Source organism: Eumetopias jubatus, unplaced genomic scaffold, assembly GCF_037043125.1.
Source record: "Eumetopias jubatus isolate StellerSeaLion01/CBP00866 unplaced genomic scaffold, mEumJub1_p1.0 scaffold_4, whole genome shotgun sequence".
NCBI lineage: Eukaryota > Metazoa > Chordata > Mammalia > Carnivora > Otariidae > Eumetopias > Eumetopias jubatus.
In genome coordinates, this window is record NW_028274810.1 from 155,141,418 (window position 1) to 155,162,420 (window position 21,003).

General features: G+C 31.5%; 1 protein-coding gene across 2 annotated transcripts in view; it reads right to left on the reverse strand.

The window, feature by feature from the left end:
• The window catches only part of CNBD1 (cyclic nucleotide binding domain containing 1), a 433,287-nt gene that overhangs the window by 85,169 nt on the left and 327,115 nt on the right, over positions 1-21,003 (reverse strand). For both annotated transcript variants that reach the window (XM_028111485.2, XM_088023124.1), the window contains 2 exons: positions 9,526-9,635; positions 7,842-7,992 (listed from right to left, as the gene is read on the reverse strand). In XM_028111485.2, the coding sequence (XP_027967286.2) occupies positions 7,842-7,992; positions 9,526-9,635 (261 nt within the window). The remainder of the gene's footprint in view (positions 1-7,841; positions 7,993-9,525; positions 9,636-21,003) is intronic.

Genomic DNA, 21,003 nt, shown 5'->3' on the forward strand with positions numbered 1-21,003 from the left:
GTAAATATAATACATTAACGATAATTTTACATGACTTGTCATTCAGATTCCTTGCTGAAAATAAATTCACGATTAAGGTTTCATATACTTACAAAATTGAAGAATCAAAACCTATGAAGGTTAAGGACTAAAATTGAACTAATCATTGTTATCAAAATGCTTCATGTCCAGGAAAGCAAGAGATGCATCATTAACTCTGCTTGTGATGATTCCTTAAAACCAAAATTCTACCTGACTGCATTTCAAATTTTGTTACATGTAGTTAGGGTCAACTATCTATTTCAGTATCACCTATGTGGCTGGTGGCTTCACCTAAACCTACTGAGCTGATACTTCCATAATTCTGAGTCAGTAGAGTCATCATCTTTAGAAAAGTCTAATTTCCAATAACACTTGCTTTTTCTTGAGAAAAAAATACTGGCCAATATTTAAACCCATTAATTAAAAGAATAAGTAAACTCTTTTCTTTATTATTAAAAGATTAAATCCATCTACTTCTATATCACATACCTTAATAGTTATTTATTTTTAAAATTTATAACATATCTACTAAAAAAGAATCTGACATAAGATAAATATATAATCATAACTAAAAACTGATTAAAGTAGCAGAAATGGAAAATATGGAGAGAAAGGAAGAAATACTAATGTGAGTTTGTCTAGATAAGGGAAGTTACCACAATTAAAGGCAAAGCTGACATTGTTCTTTCTGGGAATTTAAGAAAAATATCATAGATTACACTGTTTATAAAAAGGAAGCATACCATCTCACTCACAAAGAAAACTTGCTCTGGAAATCTAAAAAAAGTACCATATGTGAATTGATTGAACTTAAATCATTAAGAATTTTGCTGTATGTTCACTCATATGTGGAATTTAAGAAACAAAACAAACAAGCAAAGGGAAAAAAAAGAGAGAGAGAAACCAAAAAATAGACTCTTAACTATAGAGAACAAACTGATGGGTTACTAGAATGGAGGTGAGGGGAGATAGGTGAAATAAATGATGGAGATTAAAGAGTGCACTGGCTGTAGTAAACAGCAGGTGTGTGGAAGTGTTGAATCACTATATTGTACACCTGAAACCAATATTACACTGTATGTTACCTAACTGGAATTAAAAAAATCTTTGGGGCACCTGGGTGGCTCAGTCGTTAAGTGTCTACCTTTGGCTCAGGTCATGATCCCAGGGTCCTGGGATTGAGCCCCACATCATGCTCCCTGCTCAGTGGGAAGCCTGCTTCTTCCTCTCCCACTCCCCCTGCTTGTGTTCCCTCTCTTGCTGTCTCTCTCTCTGTCAAGTGAATAAATAAAATCTTTTAAAAAAAAAAATAATAAAAATAAATAAAATAAAAACTTTAAAAAAGTTTTCTGAATAAAAGTTTGGGAATTTTAATAATGGGATAGATTATTTGTACATAAGAGTATTGAGAATGAAGTAGACCATTTATTTGTGGACAAAAAAAGTATCATGTAACAAAGAACTGTTGTTCTTTGATTTTCAGGGTCATCAATATTTATTAAATTATAGGTTCTTTTTTCCATAACACGATCTTCCAAAAAATCCATCTTGAGGACACTGTCAATAGTAACCCTTAACCAGAAAACTAAACCAGATTTTATGAAGGTATTTGGAAATTAATGGGCTTGTGAAAAAAATATTAAAAAGTATTGACTATTCAGAAAGAATCTAGGTGCCATGGGATATAAAAATTAACAATGGCATATTCCTTGACCTAAAGAAATTTATAATCCAATTAGTAGGATAAGAAATAAACAGTGATTGAACTGGAAATTGTGTAATTCCAGTTCTAAAAAGGAATATGGAAAAACAATGAAAGAATGATATTCAGTAAAGCATTCATTATGTATTTTAAATGACTGCCAATGTGTCAAAGGATCAACATGATCTAAAGTCATCAGTACAACCTTACAAAGGAGGACTCTGTAATGTCCTGTCACTTACTGAGCATTTATTGTGAAGGTTGTCTTTTGAGTTCAAAGTTTATTAAGAAAAGATGTGTAGACATAAAATAAAATACTGTAGTATGTGTAGAAAGAGGAAGGTTTATAAGGACCTTTCCTGGGAACAGGTAAATTCTAATATTTGGCATTTAGAAGTATAAATAATGGTTTTCCAGCTGAAAAAAATAATGGTTTTCCAACTGGTTAAGGAGAGAAAATCCATTCCAGAGAAACGCAATAGAATAGACAAAGGGCTTAGAAGCATAAAACAATATTTTTGGAAATTATACTTAGTTTGATATTCCTGGGCAGTTAAGCAATGAGAATGAAGAGGTAAGTAGTTTGGCAAATCCCAAATTGCAATGGATCTTAAGCCCTCTTAAGAAATTTCAACTTTTCTATAGAACTCAGAACTTTTCAATTAGTGTTTAACAAAAGGGTTAAGGTGTACAGAGATACCGATCTCCTCAGTCCTGGTGCAGCTAAAAGGGATTGAGATGCCGAGAGTCTGATAGATCATAACTTAGATCGAAAGGAAAGCTTCTTACTCTATTTACCCTGAATTTCTTTAAAATATTACAATTTTTATGTGTTCCCTGATGAAGACAGTAAGAAGGCCTGCTATAGATGAGGGGAGTCAATAAAAGGCTTGAAGTAGGGGGGAAACTAACAGATTTGCACTGTAGTAAGTTTAATTAGGGACTGTATAAATAATGGATTAGAAGTGATAAAGACAGAGACAGGGAGACTAATTAAGTGGCTCCTGGAAATCTAAGTAAAAGATGATTAAATTATGAACTAAGATATGGCATTGGATATAAAGATGAAGAAAGAAATTTAAGGGGTATTTAGGAGGGAGACTTGATAGCATTTGGTAGTACTACAACTTTGCTAAACTCCAGGAGTGTACATGTCTACAGTAGAATGCAATGAAATGGTGGGTTCTAATGGCCAAAACAATGGCCCAGTGGATGTGGAGATTCCTACAGAGTATTAGAGAAAATACATTATTGCTGATTTCTTCAGGAGCAGGAGAGTGAAAAATTTAACATTCACAGCCTCTTTCTGCCATGTCAATCATTCCTAGCCTGGAACAAAGATTGAGATACTGAGTTCTAACATTTCCTTTCCACCTCCCCTTGGGATCCAGCTTGTCTACCAAGAAGGATGTTTCTTCCTGCTTCTCTGTAATTTTTCCTGGGAAGCCCTACCCTATCTCCTGTGTGAAGAGACATTTGGTAGGCTAGCACTGCCAATGTCTCTGTAGGTAATCCAGGTGAATTTTGGGATTCAGGATTAGGACTCTAGTCTGCAGATATAAACCACATTCTCCAGTTTCTATCAACAATAAAGGTGCTATTTTGACCTCCCTTCTACTCTCTTCTTTTGTCCTGTTCTCATTTGCTTTAGAATTCAGGCAAGTAAAAGGAATGTTACCTATTAGACTCCTCCAAATTCCAATAGATGGCTTTGAGGACTGAGGAAATTGGAACTCCATCAATCAAAATAAGATACATTATTGTTTCATGAACTTTTGTGATATTTCATAAGATAATTTCCTCAAGTAAGAACTACTTTTATTTTATTTTGTAAAATATTTTATTTATTTATTTATTTGTCAGAGAAAGAGAGAGAGAACAAGCAAGGGGAGTGGCAGGCAGAGAGAGAAGCAGGTTCCCTGCTGAGCAAGGAACCCAATGAGGAACTTGATCCCAGGACCCTGGGAACATGATCTGAACCAAAGGCAGACGCTTAACGGACTGAGCCACCGATGCATCCCTAAGAACTACTTTAAATGTCTGCAAGATGTTCAAAATATTTGGCTGGTTTTATCATTAACAAAACAGTTCTTCAATATATTTACAAAATACCTAATGGAATAAAATAATATACTGAGAAACAGTTATATGAAATATAATTTTTTCACTCAAAACTATGTTCATAAAAACCCAAATTAAAAGAAAAATTTTACTCAAATTAATTAGCATTTTTTCTTTTAACATTATTAGTAAGGAGCAAAAAAAGATTCATAAGAGAAAAAATACTTTTAAGTGTCATACCTTATTTTACTTGGAAATGTATTTTTATAACAAAATTTTATCATAAAGCAAAACCAAAATCAAAGGAAAGGGAAGCATATTTACTCTGGCAAATTGTTCAAAAGTTTAGGCTCTTCTGATTAACACTGTTACCAAGGAGACCCCTGGTTATAACCTGTCTCAGCAAGAAGGAGAAATACTGATGTACTGGGAAGCAGATCTTCTGGATAAGAATGTATTCATTGCTTCTAAAATGTCTAAAAGACCTATCTATAGTAAAAAATCTAGTTTCCTAGGCTTTTGATTAAGAGACTCATTATCAGAGATAAAAGTCTTTGGATATTCTTTCTGTTTAAATACAAACAAACTTTCAGATAGTTTGTAGCAATGTCACCTTGGAATTGAAATTTTCCTTTCACAAAGAAAGACAATTTAAATCAATAGCTATCCCTTATTTTTTCAGTCATGGGTGGTTGAATTGAGATATAATTAAAAAGAGTGGTAATTCATTTTTTAATATGAAAAGTAATCCTTTATCATTACAAAAGTGGTACACTTGTTTTAATGGTAGGATGAGAATTTCAGATACCAGTAAAATTAAAATAGTTGGTATTCATAATTTTAATCTAAATGACTTGAGGTATAAGTTCTGAATCTGGACAAAAATACACTACCTTATTATTAAAAATAATAGTCTGGTAAACTATATTCCCAATGGCATTATATAAAAAAGAATATATTTATATTTGCTTAAATTTAATAATAATTCTACTACTCTCATTTTTATTTAGATGCTCAAGGTAATGTCTGAAAAGCATGTATATAGATTGCAAAAGTTATTTGCAACTTTCCAAAAGTTAACAACCTAAATGAACAAAAAATCACTCTTCAAGTATTTTTAAATACTTCAAAACTAATTATTGCACAGCTTCCTTTATGATTGTATATAGACAGTTGTATATATAATTCTCCAGACAAAGTATTTAACATTTATGCAATCTCTTATGTTTCCTAATTCTGTTCTACCTATCCCAAAGTATAGATAGGTATAGTGAATTCATTGTTCCCTTTATGTATTTACTAAATATTGTTGATAAACTGGATCATTTAAGTGATACTGGCCTTTTAACATGATTTATATGGGAACAAATAGAGTGTGACTTGTATACTTAAGAAAAGACATGAACTTTAATTTAGTTCTCCAGTAATACATTTTACAATTCTAAAAAGAAATAGCATATTTAACAATTTTTGATAAATTAGAAAGTGTAGGCAATGTAATCCACATGTGGCTAAGAATTCTGTTGAAGCACATTGGTTTTATTAGTTTTTGTTATTTCTTAATGGACCACCTCACATATAAACAATTATTCCTAACACCAATTTAATACACCAGCTAATAACAATATTATCCTGATTGCAAGATGATACATCCTGGGTTTTGCTCAAGTTAATTATTCCACTTTAATGCTTCCAATTTTTCATCAACTTGATATTTTTTAAGGCACATTTTATTTTCTCTTAAGTCCTTCCCTACGCCATTTTATAGAGATGGATTCATATTTCAGATAATAAAGAGTGGAATAGATGGAAACAAAATGAAGTAATATGAAAATGCAAAAATAAAGAACATTGTTCATGTGTGAAGATGATTCAGCAAAATTAACCATTACATTTCTCATTAAAATTATTTAGCTTTCAATATATATATTTACTTTTTTGGAATAAAATATAAAATAATTAGAATGTAGAAATAAAAAAGACTCTGAAATTAGGGGCACCTGGGTGGCTCACTCGGTTGAGTGATGGACTCTTGAATTCAGCTCAGGTCACTCTCTCAGGGTCCTGAGATTGAGTCCGTGTTGAGTTCCGCACTCAGCAAGGAGTCTGATTCTCTCTCTCTCTCTCTCTCCCTCTGCCCCCCCCACTTGAGCACACTCATTCTCTCTCTCTCAAATAAGTCAAGTCTTAAAAAAAAGACTCTGAAATCAAATACAGTTGACCCTTGTACAGCAGGAGGAGGGGGCACCAATCCCTAAGCAGTCAAAAATCCATGTATAACTTCTGACTTCCCAAAACTAAACTACTAATGGCTAGCAGTCGATTAACATATATTTTGTATGTTATATATATTATATACTGTATTCTTACAATAAAGTAAGCTACAGGAAAGAAAATGTTATTAAGAAAATCATAAGGAAGAGAAAACACATTTTCAGTACTGTAATGTATTTATTGAAAAAATCCTGTATAAGTGGACCCACACAGTTAAAACCCATGTTTTTCAAGGGTCAACTGTAAAATATTTTATTTTCTTAAAAGTTGTGGCAAAACAAGCAAAATAAATCCTTAAGAACATTTCTGTTTAGGAAATGTTTAATTAGGCACACAATGTGTCAGTAGCTTTAAAACATCAGTCTCAAATGAGCAAAACATAGAAAGAAATTTTAAGTATGGATAGCATACATATAAAACACAACTAAATCTTACACTAAGCCATCTATTTTAATTTTAGGTTGCCAGACGGCAAAGAAGATTCTAATACATGCTTGAAAGAAGTACTTTCATGTGTGAAACGTTGATTTACATAAAAAAGTCCACAGTGTATTTGCCTTGCACCAGTTAACTTAATTAGTACAGGAAAAGAAAAAGCCTATATCAAGTGAGAATATTGTAATTTTAATTGGTAGTTGGTATTTATTTTTAAGTGATATTTACCTTTAGGGGGGTTTGTATTTGAATGTCACAGAAACAAAGAAAATTAATCAATGCTATTTCAAATTTATAACTTTTAAAAAATGGATGTATGAGCTTGAAGTTAAGCAAAATCACAGTTAAGCAGGTAGAGTACATATTCTTTAAAAAACATAAAAAAAAACTTGCAATTCAGGATAAGGGGATTCAGTCAATCATACATGCATAATCATGGGAATGCTTCTTTTTTTTAAGCTTTTGTTTATTTGTTTGAGAGAATGAGTGAGAGAGAGCGAGAGCACACAAGCAGGGGAGGAGGGAGAGGGAGAGGGATAAGCAGACTCCCCTGCTGAGCAGGGAGCCTGACAAGGGGCTCAATCCCAGGACCCTGGGATCATGACCTGAGCCAAAGGCAGACGCTTAACCAACTGAGCCACCCAGGCAGCCTGGGAATGTTTGTAATTTAGTTTATTTAAAGCAAATTTCTCACCCATGTTCATTTCCATGAGTTTTTCCTCTTTTATCCTTTATCTAATGTTTGATATTCTTAGTTTTATTATACAAAAAACTATTTTCTTTAATGTCCTGTTATGTCATCATTTATTAAACCCTATTCATTTATCCTTCATACTCAATTGCATTTCTTATTTGAGTATAATGTTTGGAGGACCAAACAGGTGGCTGCATGACTATTCTTTTAATACTACTAGAATGCTAGAATTTCAAGTAAAGGCTTAAATGCTACAAGCCACGATTCTTCATATACACTTGATCTAGATTGTACATTGGAAGATAGCACACTCTTGACCTGAACCAGAAACATAGAAGCAATAATTGTATATATGAAAAACCAAGAGATATGCCATAAAAGGAAGGAATGATGCTATTAATGGTAACTTGGGAATTAGAGATTTTATTAATTTCAAATCAGTGTTTTGAAATATTAATACATTCTAAAAATAGCACAATTAAATCAGACAGAATATGGAGTGTTAAAGGGGACTATCTATAGATACATTGTTTCTGTAAATAACATATATATACACCTACACTTACTTGAGTGTCCGTCTCTTTCTATGAAATATATCTACATTTGTCAAAAACTCATCAAATAAAACGGTATAAAAGACATGTATGTATTTACCAAATAGGTCCTTATCTTCAATGATTGCCATCTCAACCTCTTTTCCAGTAACTATCGTGCATGTGAAAGGAACTTGAAGAAGAACGCTAATTTCACCAAAGGACTCCTTCTCCTGAAGTCTACCCATATAAACAAGTTTTTGAATTTTTTTCTGTAAGAGATACAGATAATTGATGTTCAGTGAAACCACTTTCATTCAATGGATAAATACTATTATTATAAGAAATTCACTGTTCAGAAATCATTTTGGTGTATGGTATTTAAAATAAATTGCAATTGTATTCAAGTCAGAGAAAACAGTTATGTACACACGTATTTAAATTATATTAGAACAATAGTAAATTGATAGACAATTTCAACATTTCTAAGGTAATTAAAAGTACTGTCATTTAGTGACCTGCAAATTAAATTTTTAATCCACCAATGTTTAGGAAACATTGAGTTCATTCCATTTTTCAAGGTCCAAGGATAGCATTTTGTAAATATAGCTTAACTTTGTATGTTTTCTGAGCTATCATTTATTACCTCAGCCCCAGTTGCAAGGCACATTTGTTGCACTAACAGAGAATGAGAAAATAAGCACAAAGGGCTATGATCAGAATTGATGGAATTAATGGCCACAGATGGAATTCCATCAAGACCTTGTTTAAATAATACAGAAACATGGAAAGTGAGTTTGACTCAGGGAACTAGCAATTTAGGTCCAAATTAGAAACAGTGGAAAAGGGCTTACCAGGTTTTCAGTGTGCATGATTGTGGAGAAAAAGTCGAAATTCCAAATTATCTTTTCACGGAGATCTCAACAGCATCAAAATGGGGATGAGTTGATGAGCAGTATGATTTAAGAAAGTGTAGCTCTCCAAGTAGGTGATGACATGAACTTGGAAGAGGTGGAAGACTTTACTAAATATCCTGGGGTCAAAAGCCAGTATCTAACTTGAAGAATTGCCACTTATATAAATGGCAGATCTTCACACTAAATATAATTTGTGTAGCAGAATTCAACTGAGTTTACATATTATATTAAATGCCATTGAAGACTGCATGACCAATCAAAAAAAGGATTAGTTCTAACTTTTCTATCACTGAATTAGTGTTTTACCTGTTCTAGAACCTTATAAAACTGGAATCAAATAGACTGGGTTTGATGTTTTTGCCCAGCCTAATGCTTTGAGATTCATCCATATTCTTGTATGCATTACTTCTCTTTATTGAAGTATGGCATTCCATTGTAAGAATATAAAGGCTTCCATCCATCTAACTGTCAACGGACGTTTGGATTACTTATAGTTTTTGGCTTATGAGGATTCATGTGAGTCTTTTTGTAATGTATATTTTTATTTCTCTTGAGTAAATAAAGTGGAATTTCTGGGTCAAATGTAAAGTGCATTTTAACCAATCTGGTATTCTTAAAGTGGTACCTTGTTGTGGTTTTAATTTACATTTCTCTGAGGAATAAAGATATTAAGCAACTCTAATGTGCTTATTGGTCATTCCTATGTCTCACAATTCAAAATACAACGTATTCTACATTCCTGTATCTTACAACTCAGTAAAAGGAAAAGAAATAACAAAAAATAGTCAAAAAATTGAACAGAAATTTCACAAAAGGAGACAAATAAATGTTCAATAATTAGGCTAGATTCAATTATGATTAAAGAGAATACATAAGTTTAAAACTTACCACTTTTTTTGATTGTAGTTTTGTAAGTCCTACAATATTTCTATAAATGTCACAATATCCAGAATTAATATAAGCCACAAAAGAAATTATCTTTCCACTTTCCACTATCACTGAAAATAAAAAAGATAATTCATCATTTTACACATTCTTCTCAACAAAAAATTATTTTAGATATCACAATAAAAGATGACATATTTAATTCAGGAACTATTAATGGCAAATTTTTTAATGGCTGGCAGTTTATATGTAGTACTCAGCAAATGATAAAAAATTTCCATCTGTTATTTATATTTGTAACCTAAAATATAGGTAAATGTTGACAAGACTTTGGCTGTAAAGGCAATGGTATGCTAGTAAACTGTCAGGCGGAGGACACGAAAGAGTGGGGCAAGGCCCAATTTGTAGCATTTGCTGACATTTATGGTATAAATATTCCTGCCATGGCTAATTTCAAATTGCTAGTGTCTTAACAACCAGCTCACAAAATCCCTGAATATTTAGCTTTTGACTTTCTGGGGGCTGTGACTTGAGCCAGGCCTGGCACTCTACTAAATACAGCCGTGGTTAAAGCAAGGACTTTGAAGCCATACTGGCCTGGTTTAAAACTCTACTCTGCCACTTTGTAAGTGACCTCAGATAGATTATAGAACTTCTCTGAGCTTCAAGTTTTTCAACTTTAAAATGGCAAAATTGGGGGTCATTGTTCTATACTTGCCACATGGTAATTAATTGTATATAAAGTGCTTATCATAAGGTTTGACACATGATATTACATAACAAATCATATTATTATCATTATTATTTTCTCAAATTTGTAAAGCCACCCTAAGGCCAAGATATACTTGAAGGTGAACTGGATAATACCTTTATAACTATCAATGGATTAAAAAGCAATGTAAATAAAAAACATCTGATCTATATAACATTAAATTATCAACATAATATAATTTAAATAATAAAATAAATTGGATTTACATAAATTAAAATTACTATTTCAAATTGAATTTCAGCTTTGTTCATTCTAAAACATATCAATATTTTTTCCTAAAAACCCAAACACAAAAATGATAATATAAATATAAAGATGTATGTGTATCTTTCCTGTGATTTTGTAAAGTAGACAATTAAAAAAAATTTTAATTATTCAAAAGCATTTATTTCATAGTGTAGAAGAGTATATATCAACATGAGAAAAAATATTGATGTTATTGAAAAATAAGCTAGAGAATAGCATAGCTCTTTAAAAATTAGGGTTAAAAAAGAACAAGGTGGCAATTGGTAAATATAATTTACCATAAGCAAAAAATGAACACCAACATACAATGGAAAATACTTTAAGATAAATCAAGTGACATTTTAATTATTTTGCTGACATGTTTATAAGAATATGCTATCTCCCTTTCCTTATATAATATTCAGAGCTCGAAGTTTATAATTAAAACATTAAAAGGTTATTCTATCACCAATCATTTATTTTGCTTAAATAAAAATTTATGGTAACACTTCTACTGTCTTATATTGTATTTGTTACAGCCAAACACTGATACTATAAATTTATCTTAAGACATCAAAGTAAAGTATGTCTGTAAAATTATGTGTAAATTGTATAGACAAGAAGAAATTTTCTCATAGATCATACTCCGAAAAGCAAAGAGTATCTTTCTATCAAAAGGTTATATGATAGTAGAGAAAATGTTATATGATAATAGAGACTATCATATAACTGTTTTACTTTTTTTAGCCAATCAATAGGATATAAAGGGAGGCATAGAGCCTCTTGGTAATTGTTGTAAGAAAAGGATGCACTTAAATAGACACTAAAGAAGACCATTATTTTAAATGTTCAGAGCTGCACTACTGTAAATTTTTTCTTGAAAGTCAAGCCCTATATAGATCATAGAGAAGCATACCTAATATTAAAAGGATAAAGACCATAGAAATTTCTCTTCGTGTTGAAGGCAAGGCAACAATGAAAAAGCTGAACCACTGCCGCAAAATCTATGAGGCAGTCTCATTCCACAGAGGGGATATTTGCTACCTGAGTAATTGTTTATGGTCTTTATAATAATCATAGCAAATTTTTATCTTAATGAAGACAATATAGAAAAACCATTTTCATCAAGTAGTTTGAATTTAATAACATTACAAAAAATGTGTATCATCACTTAAGTAAGAAATTGTAAATATTACTTTTTTAAATGTTTTATTTTGAAATTTGGGTTTTATTTTTTTAATTTAATTTAATTTTATTATGTTATGTTAGTCACCATATTTTGACTAGAAAAAGAGTCATACGAATTACCTGTAAAGACTTAACACCCCCTCCCCCCATTGTGTTTCCCAGTTTTACCTATTTGGCCTCTGATTCTGCTTCCCATTACAAAGAACTTACATCAGTGATGTCATGATTAATATTGTCATCTCTATACTCATTCCTCTTGGGTTGCATAGAAAATGACAACATAGACAAATCCGAAGGATTATAACACAATATTAAATGAAAGATTTAGTCATGAACTGTATAGATTAAATTTTATTATTATTTAAAGGTCATATTCATTGATGTTAAGGAATTAAAGTTGATTTGTATTTAAAAAATAGGTTTTGCGAGAATCCCCTCTGGAGAGAATGGGGGACATATGTTTATGATTGCTTAGGACTGATATTCCTCCACCCAACATGAGATCCATCCATATGAGTGGATACACTACCGCATAAGAAAATGTAGATTAACAAGTTTGGAATTCTCCTAGGATTCCAGAGGCACAGAATTAAATCTTCAAAGAGGGGAGAAGAAAGAGGTAGAAAATATTCAGAGACATATAGTGCACCTGTAAAGTCTTAGGTCATTTAAGATAGCCTATCAACTCTTAGTGATGGACAGAAAACAAGGGTTTAAGTGGAGAAAGAACTTTCTGCACTGAGATGTAGTAGCATACATCAGCCCTAGAATTGTGGCTTGGATTTCTCCTATATAAGCATCCTGATGAAACTGGTTCTTGCAAATATGAATAAAAATAAAGGAAGACCCTAATAGTGTCTTTTGACCCCTTTTGACCAGAGTTTTGTTGGTTATACTGTCACAGTTGATAGGTCTCCCCACCCTTAAGCCCAAAACAATATACATTGAGAAGGGAGTGGAAAGGAAGAAACACAAAGAGAGATTCAACCTATAATCACCACTTCAAAGAAAAGAGTAAACAAAACCAAAATCTCTGTAAGTAAACACGCTAATACCAAAGTCCAGCAGAGTATTATTTTAAGTATTACTTTAAATACCTATATTGCTTCTGTTATTACAATTATTTTGCTCATAAAAAATGAGAAAATACACAAGAATACATAAATACATGTATCTTATATACATATACATACATATGTATAAATATATAAAATATGATGCATGTATAATATATATACTCATAAAATATATATATACATAAAGATAACCATTGTTAATATTTTTATTGCATACATTTCCAGAATATTTGGAAAATTCTGAGAATATATATGTATACATGTAAAATTATAGATTTGTATTATTTATAATGACTGACCAAAAAAAGCTCCCCTCTTTAAAGATTTTTTTTTTAATTTATTTGACAGAAAGAGCCACAGCCAGAGAAGGAACACAAACAGGGGGAGTGGGAGAGGGAGAAGCAGGCTCCCCACGGAGCAGAGAGCCCAATGCAGGGCTCGATCCCAGGACCCTGAGATCATGACCTGAGCCGAAGGCAGACGCTTAACCACTGAACCACCCAGGTGCCCAAGAGCTCCCCTCTTTAAATATAAGTTTGAGAATTACTGGAGTAAATTATCTTAACTAAAATGAAAGTCAGATACAAGTTCCATTTGTCATAAATGTTAAAAAAATACTATTTGAATTTTAGGAAAATGTAAAGGAAGAAATGGATGACAGGAAGGGCAAAAATCAAAGATCTACTAGAAAAAGAATGTAGTGAAAATGCCTTTGTGTTCACAAACTAAATTTAAAACTTTTTATCACTAATCTGATTAATATATTTTTAATCTGATGACAAATTTAAAGCCTCTTAATATCCTAATTTTCAAGATTTTGTATTCAAGAATGTTAATAAAATCAATTTTCTTTTAAAATGGAAAAAAACTAGGTTTTGAAGCTCCTCATAAAAAATTCAGACATATATTTTAAAACTGGAAATCATTAGACCATTATGAAAAGAACAAACTTGATTTTATCTTAAGGTAAATATCAGAAGGATTTACAGAAACTAAATATTAGGCATTGTTCTTTTTATTTCCATTGTTTATTATATGCTAGAAAGTAGTCACAAGTGCAATAAAACTATTTTATTCCAATTTTCAGATCAGAGTCATGATAAGAAGTATAATTCCTTACTGGCTATTAGTATCAGGCCTGGGACAGTTTAAATGGAAACTAGTGATTAGAAAGATGGTTAAAGGACATCTTGTTAATTAAGATAAACCCCATCCCATTTGCCTCACAGGCCAAAACAGTTTTGGAGCAGAAGTGTATCTGAGGATCTATAAGACTGACACAACTTCAAGCAAGATATGCATTAACTGAAGGGATACCAGTTTTCCTTGTAAAACTAGGCTACTGGAAAAAGAATGATATAGAATAGTAATATGGACTGCTATTTTTTTCTTGAAGTATAAGGGGCATACAACATTATATTAGTTTCAGGTATACAAAGTAATGATTCAACATTTGCATACCTTGCAAAATGATCACCACAATAACTTTAGTTACTATCTATCAACACATAAAGTTACAAATCATTTTCCTTGTGATGAGAACTTTTAAGTATTACTCCCTTAGCAACTTTCAAATTTATAATACATTATTGACTATAGTCACCATACTTTACATTTAATCCCCATGACTTATTTATTTCATAACTGGAAGTTTGTGCTTTCTGGTCCCCTTCACCCAAATAGCCCATTCCCAAACCCCTCTCTCCTCTGGAAACCACCAATCTATTCTCTGTATCTATGAGTTTTGTTTTGTTTGTTCTTTCATTCTTTCAATTCCACATATAAACAAAATCATACAGTATTTCTGTCCTCTAAGTTTGCTTAGTATAACATCCTTAAGTTCCACTCATGTTGGTGCAAATGACAACACTGCATTCTTTTTTAATTGTTAGGTAATAATTCCATTATATATATATATAAAACATATCTTCTTTGTCTATCAATGGACATTTGAGTTGTTTCCATATCTTGGCCATTGTAAATAATGCTCCAGTAAACACAGGGATGCATGTATCTTTTAGAATTAGTGTTTTCATTTCCTTTGGGTAAATACCCAGAAATGGAATTGCTGCATCATATAATAGTTGTTTTTTTGAGGTTTTAATTTTTTGAGGAGCCCTCATACTGTTTTCCATAGTGGCTGCACCAATTTAAACTCTCACCAGCTCCAACTTCGAATTCTCTATACTTTTCTATTCTTTCTTAGTAAGTAGATAGATGATAGGTAGATAGATAGCTAGATGATAGATAGTTAGATGATAGATGACAGATAGGGTTCTATATAGACATATATAGAGGTTTGAATATATATACATACACATGTACATGTATAGGGGAAGTGTGTGTATATGATATTTCATGGAATTCCATATTCTTTCCTCACATATGTCCTGTCTTTTTATGATCTTTTAAAAGGATTAATGTTCAAGCACCAGTTATACTGTGCTTTGGTTAATACTGCTGTTTTTGTTACTTAGGCTTTAATGAGCTTGGTGTTTTCAGAATTACACATTTGGTTTTGTCATTTCATTTGAATTTGGGGCACTGCTTCATAATATTAGATTTGATTCCTCTCACGCTTAAGGATTACTTTAATAAATATACAACATACATTTAGCTGTGTCTACCAGGAAGAAAATGCTACATATGAATTTGCTATTATTATACTAAATTTTGATCCTCAAGTTTTCCAGATATTTCCACATATCTGGGCTTTAACTAAATATCACTAAATAGCAAGAGTCAGCATAAATTCAAAACTATAGATATAGACTTCCAAATACCTCAAATTCTGGAGGTACAGAACATAAAATGATTATACAGGAAATAGTAAATAATACAAGGATGATTTCTGGAAGGACTTGTATAAGATAGAAATTTTTCTTATAAGTTTGGGAGAATTAGACCAGCTGATTGTGTGTTATCCTGATTATTAAAAAATCCCATTTTAAAATGACTTTTGGCCTTTTCAAGTTTTCTAATTCATGCTTCTCTTTCTTTTGATATTTTATATTTTATAGAAGTGTATTTTTTCCATCTGATTTTTTAAATCATTAGAATGAACTTGTTTATAACACTTTATTATCCTTAAATCTTTATTGTGTCTTTATTATATTTCATTTGCTTGTAACAGGGTTTATTTTTTTGTAAGTAATTTTTTCTAAACAGCATTTCATATCACAAATAACTACTATTTCTGTGCAGTTATTGTTTCATAGTTCATTGATCTCTGCACACTTATTTTATTATTTTTTAAAATTTTATTTATTTAGTCTTGCTTTCTTTTTCCAAACTTCTGGTTTCAAATGCCTAGATCATTCATTTTCTTTTTTCTTGATTTCTGATGTATTCAACACCACACATTTCTTTTACCTACAGCTTCAACTACATTTCATATATTTTGAAGTAAAGTGATTTTGCTATACGGTTGAAAGTTTTTCTTAATAGCTTTTAATCAGTGGAGTACAATAATATGTAACTTTCCAAACACTTAGGACTGTCCTTTGCTGTCCTTTTAAAATCAATTCTAAGGTTTAGTTTTGCTCTTGACACTATGTGAACACTATACGCAATGTATTTTTGTAAATATTGCTTATGTCTTAATATGGAGGGGGAAAGTTGCTCTTGGATATGGAGTTCTACATATATCTAATGGCTTGAATTCTTTATTTGTAATGTTCAGTTTCTAGTTGTCCCCAATTTTAATTTATTTGCTCTATCAGTTCCTGAGAGGACTGTATATAAATAATTAACTACAATGCTTATGATACTTGTTTCTTCCTATAAGCCTATCAGTTGTTTCTTTATATAGTTTGAGACTCTTTGGTGTGTACATGTTCCTAAAAGTCACACTTCTTTCTTTCATTTCTATTATCAACATAAAATGCCTTATTTGTTTACCGCAATATTTTCATTGAATTCTATCTTGCTATATGTTAAGATTGTTTCATCAACTTAACACACATACTTTAAAATAAATGCATCATGTCATTTATATTGTTCTGTGGTGTGATTTCCCTTTTAAATTATTTCTTCTTTTATGCTTGTCAATATTTTCTATTGAACTTTCCACTTCTTTATGTGTAGATAAACACTATTTTTAAGACTCCATGGTGTAGAGGTACTATAATTTAGGGGAATGTAATTATTTTTCTAAAGTTAAGCTTTTAAATGGTTCCAAGTTTTGCTAGTTAAAAATATGTTATAATAAATTTCCTTTATGAACATCTATAGATAGGTGCAAAATTTTCTATAAATTAAATTTTCAGCTAACAGATGAAAAGATGCTCAACATCACATTATCAGGAAAATACAAATCAAAACTACTATGAGATACCACCTCACACCTGTCAAAATAGCTAAAATTAACAACACAGGAAACAGTAGGTGTTGGCAAGGATGTGGAGAAAAGGGAACCTCCTTACACTGTTGGTGAGAATGCAAACTGGTGCAACGACTCTGGAAAACAGTATGGAGGGTCCTCAAGATGTTAAGAATAGAGCTACCTGGGTGGCTCAGTTGGTTAAGCAGCTGCCTTTGGCTCAGGTCATGATCCCAGGGTCCTGGGATCGAGCCCCGCATCGGGCTCCCTGCTTGGCAAAGAGCCTGCTTCTCCCTTTCCCTCTGCCTGCTGCTCTGCCTACTTGTGCTCTCTACCTCTTCTGTCAAATAAATAAATAAAAAATATCTTAAAAAAAAAAAAGAAAGAATAGGGAGCTACCCTATGACCCAGCAAATGCACTACTAGGTATTTACCCCAAAGATATAGACATAGTCAAAAGAAGGGGCACGTGCACCCTGACGTTTATAGCAGCATTATCAACAATCATCAAATTATGGAAAGAGCCCAAATATCCACTGACTGATGAATAAATAAAGAAGATGTGGTGTGTATATATAATATAATATATATAATTATAATATAATATAATATAATGATCAATGAACTATGAAACAATAACTGCACAGAAATAGTAGTTATTTGTGATATGAAATGCTGTTTAGAAAAAATTACTTACAAACTCAGCCATCAAAAAGAATGAACTCTTGTCATTTGCAATCATGTGGATGGAGTTAGAGTGTATTATGCTAAGTGAAGTCAGTCAGTCAGAGAAGGACAAATACCATGATTTCACTCATTTGTGGAATTTAAGAAACAAAACAGATAAACATAGGGGGGAAAGAGAGAGAGAAGCAAACTGTAAAACAGACTCTTAACTATTGAGGACAAATTGAGGGTTACTGGAAGGGAGGTGGATGGGGATGGGCTAAATAGGTGATGGGCATTAAGGAGGCATTTGTTGTGATGAGCACTGGATGTTATATGTAAATGATGAATCACTAAATTCTACTCCTGAAACTAATAATACACTATATGTTAGCTAACTGTAATTTAAATAAAAACTTGAAACTACAAAAAATTAATTAAATTTTTCATATAGCATCTAATGGTAAATTTTGATAGATTTTTGATAAATTTGAAAATGAATTCTAATTATTTTAGTTGTTATGTCCTTGATATTTACTGAGGGTTGGATTTATTTATGTATTTACTATTTGTATATTTTTAATGAATTTTTGGTCATATATACTGTACATTTTTAATACTGGGCTTTCTGTCTTTTCTTATTTATTTGTAGTAATTCTTCACAGAGTATGGTTATTTAATCTTCATTATTATATACATTGCAAATATTTACTTCAGTTTCATAAGAATGACTTCATTTATTTATAAGTTTACCACATAATTTTTACTATTTTGTATGTAATCAAACCTGTTAAAATTCTCTTGATAAACTAGACACTGAGAGTGACAATGATTACTAATAATTCCTTATTTTGTTTCAATAAATTTGTAAGATTTTTTAATGTAAATGTCTCATATTATTTATAATTTGAATGATGTATGAGATGAGAATTTTTATCTCAAATGGATAAAAGTCCCAAAACAATTGATGAAAATTCCATCCTATCCTAATTGATTTGAAAAGTTCCTGCTATCATGTATAAATTGATAATAAAATTATGAAAGTTTTTCTGATAATTGTGATCCTGTTCTCCAACACTTTTTAAATTATTTTAACATTAGACTGTTTTGAGTACTATGAGATAAGTTTTCCTATTGAAATTTTACCAAAATTTTCTTGGAACATATTGTGTTTGTTCTTTCAGATAAAATTATGATGCTGAATATTTTTTTTGTCCCTGCAAACTCACTCTCTAACTTTCTCTACTCCGTTGTTTGCCCTAGAATGCCAATCTTCATATAACTCATCAACCAGTCTCCCTCATCCCTCAGTTTTTGTTTGAATTTGGCCAATGGGAAGCAAATGAAGGTGGCTGTAGAAAAGGGAATTTGAGGTACTTATTCCCCCATCTGCCTCCCTGATAGACCACTGTGTAGCAGAGGCTGAACACCTGTCCCAAGTTCACCGACTGCTACAGCAAAGCACTTATACCTATAAATGCAGTCAGATACTGATAATTTCTTTCTAGTCTTTCCCCCTCAGACTTAGAAATGGTAAGTGGTTTTCTACTATATATGTCCTTGGGTGCTTCACCATCTTTTGGTACTTTTTGTTAACCTTACCCTCACCTTTGTAAATAGTCCCTTCCTTAAACTCTCTTCCATCAAACCCATGTAATATGCTGTCTATTTACTGCCAGACTTTTACTGATACCGATGGGCTTCAAGTCTCATAAGATATTCTGTCAAGATTTTCGTTAGCATTCTATTCAATTCATATGTTAGTTTAGGTGAAATTGAATGTTTATAATATTCCAATCTAATTTCTATTCCCTAAGTCTTCTTTATAAGGGGTTTACAACTTTCTGAATTCATTTCTGGATACTTAAATTTTTTATGATATTTTAAGTGATGTTTCCCATTATTTTGCAAAATTAGTTACTGTTTCTTGTACAAACTATGATATATTGATTTAAGAAAAGGAAACTGACTCTCGTTGATGTAATAAAAGAAGAGTTTTGAGGAAAAGACCGACATTTGACCCAATCAATTACAATTACAGTGTCACAGTCAGAATAAAGCATAATAATTTTTATACTCAAGAAGTTTATCCCACAAGAAAAAGTAGTACTGAGTAAATGGGGATCAGATGGAAGATCCACAGAGGACATCCTTCTGTGCAAGAAGTGTTGATCATCAAAGAATTTCAGTGGCATTACCAATCACTAACTTGATGCCAAGCAAATAGAAATATTTAAAAGGAAACATTTTAAATAACACAGGAACTGTATGATTATCGTCTTTCAAAAATATTTCTGATTTCACTGATACCATTTTTCCCCTAGCACTGTGATTAATCTTGATATATATCTCATATATAAATATGGAGAGGGATGATATATATATATATATATATATATCAGATGTATATATGTATACACATATGGTCAGTTAAATACAGAAGTAGGTATATATATTTCATTTCAGTGGGATATTGTGTGTTCTGAAAGTAACCACTGTATTTAGCCTGACATTTGGGAATCAAAATCCAATTTTCAGTCATAATGGCAAAAATAATCTTATCTCACAGAGTTACCTAGGGGATTAAAGAGATAATCTAACCTAATCTGCAAGAGAGAGTGCTTTATAAATAGCACTAATTTAATAGAAGAAAATTATTTTCATATTTATGTAGAAAAATAAAAGTTTCTAAGTTTTCACCTGACAATCATATATTTTAATCATAAATTCTATTTAATCATGGTAATTGCCCATTTAACAATGATACCCTGATTAGTTACTTCATTCTGACACTACCTAACCATCCTACATTGATTTCATTTCAATTACTTAAGCAGAATTATTTCAGAGATGAATAATCACATACTAAATGGACTGGCCCAAGGAAGTACATGGATAGTATGATGCATTCATAATTTACATCTAGTATACATGATAATTAAATTTATTCATTATTCAAGATAATGATTTATTTCATTAATTTCACATTAATTAGTTTTGATTCAGGAGATATTCCACTTGGTATATGTTAATGTAATCTGGACTAGTGTAGGTAAGCTGTTCAAGTAAAGAGATTTATTTTATTATATGCTTTCAGAACATTGGTTATTTATACTCAAATTAGTTCAATCACTCTCTATTTATGCAAAAGTACACTTTAATATACCTACTAATGATCTAGCCTTCATTTCTGTGCACAATATTCTGACTCGAAAAACACGTGAAAATGGTTG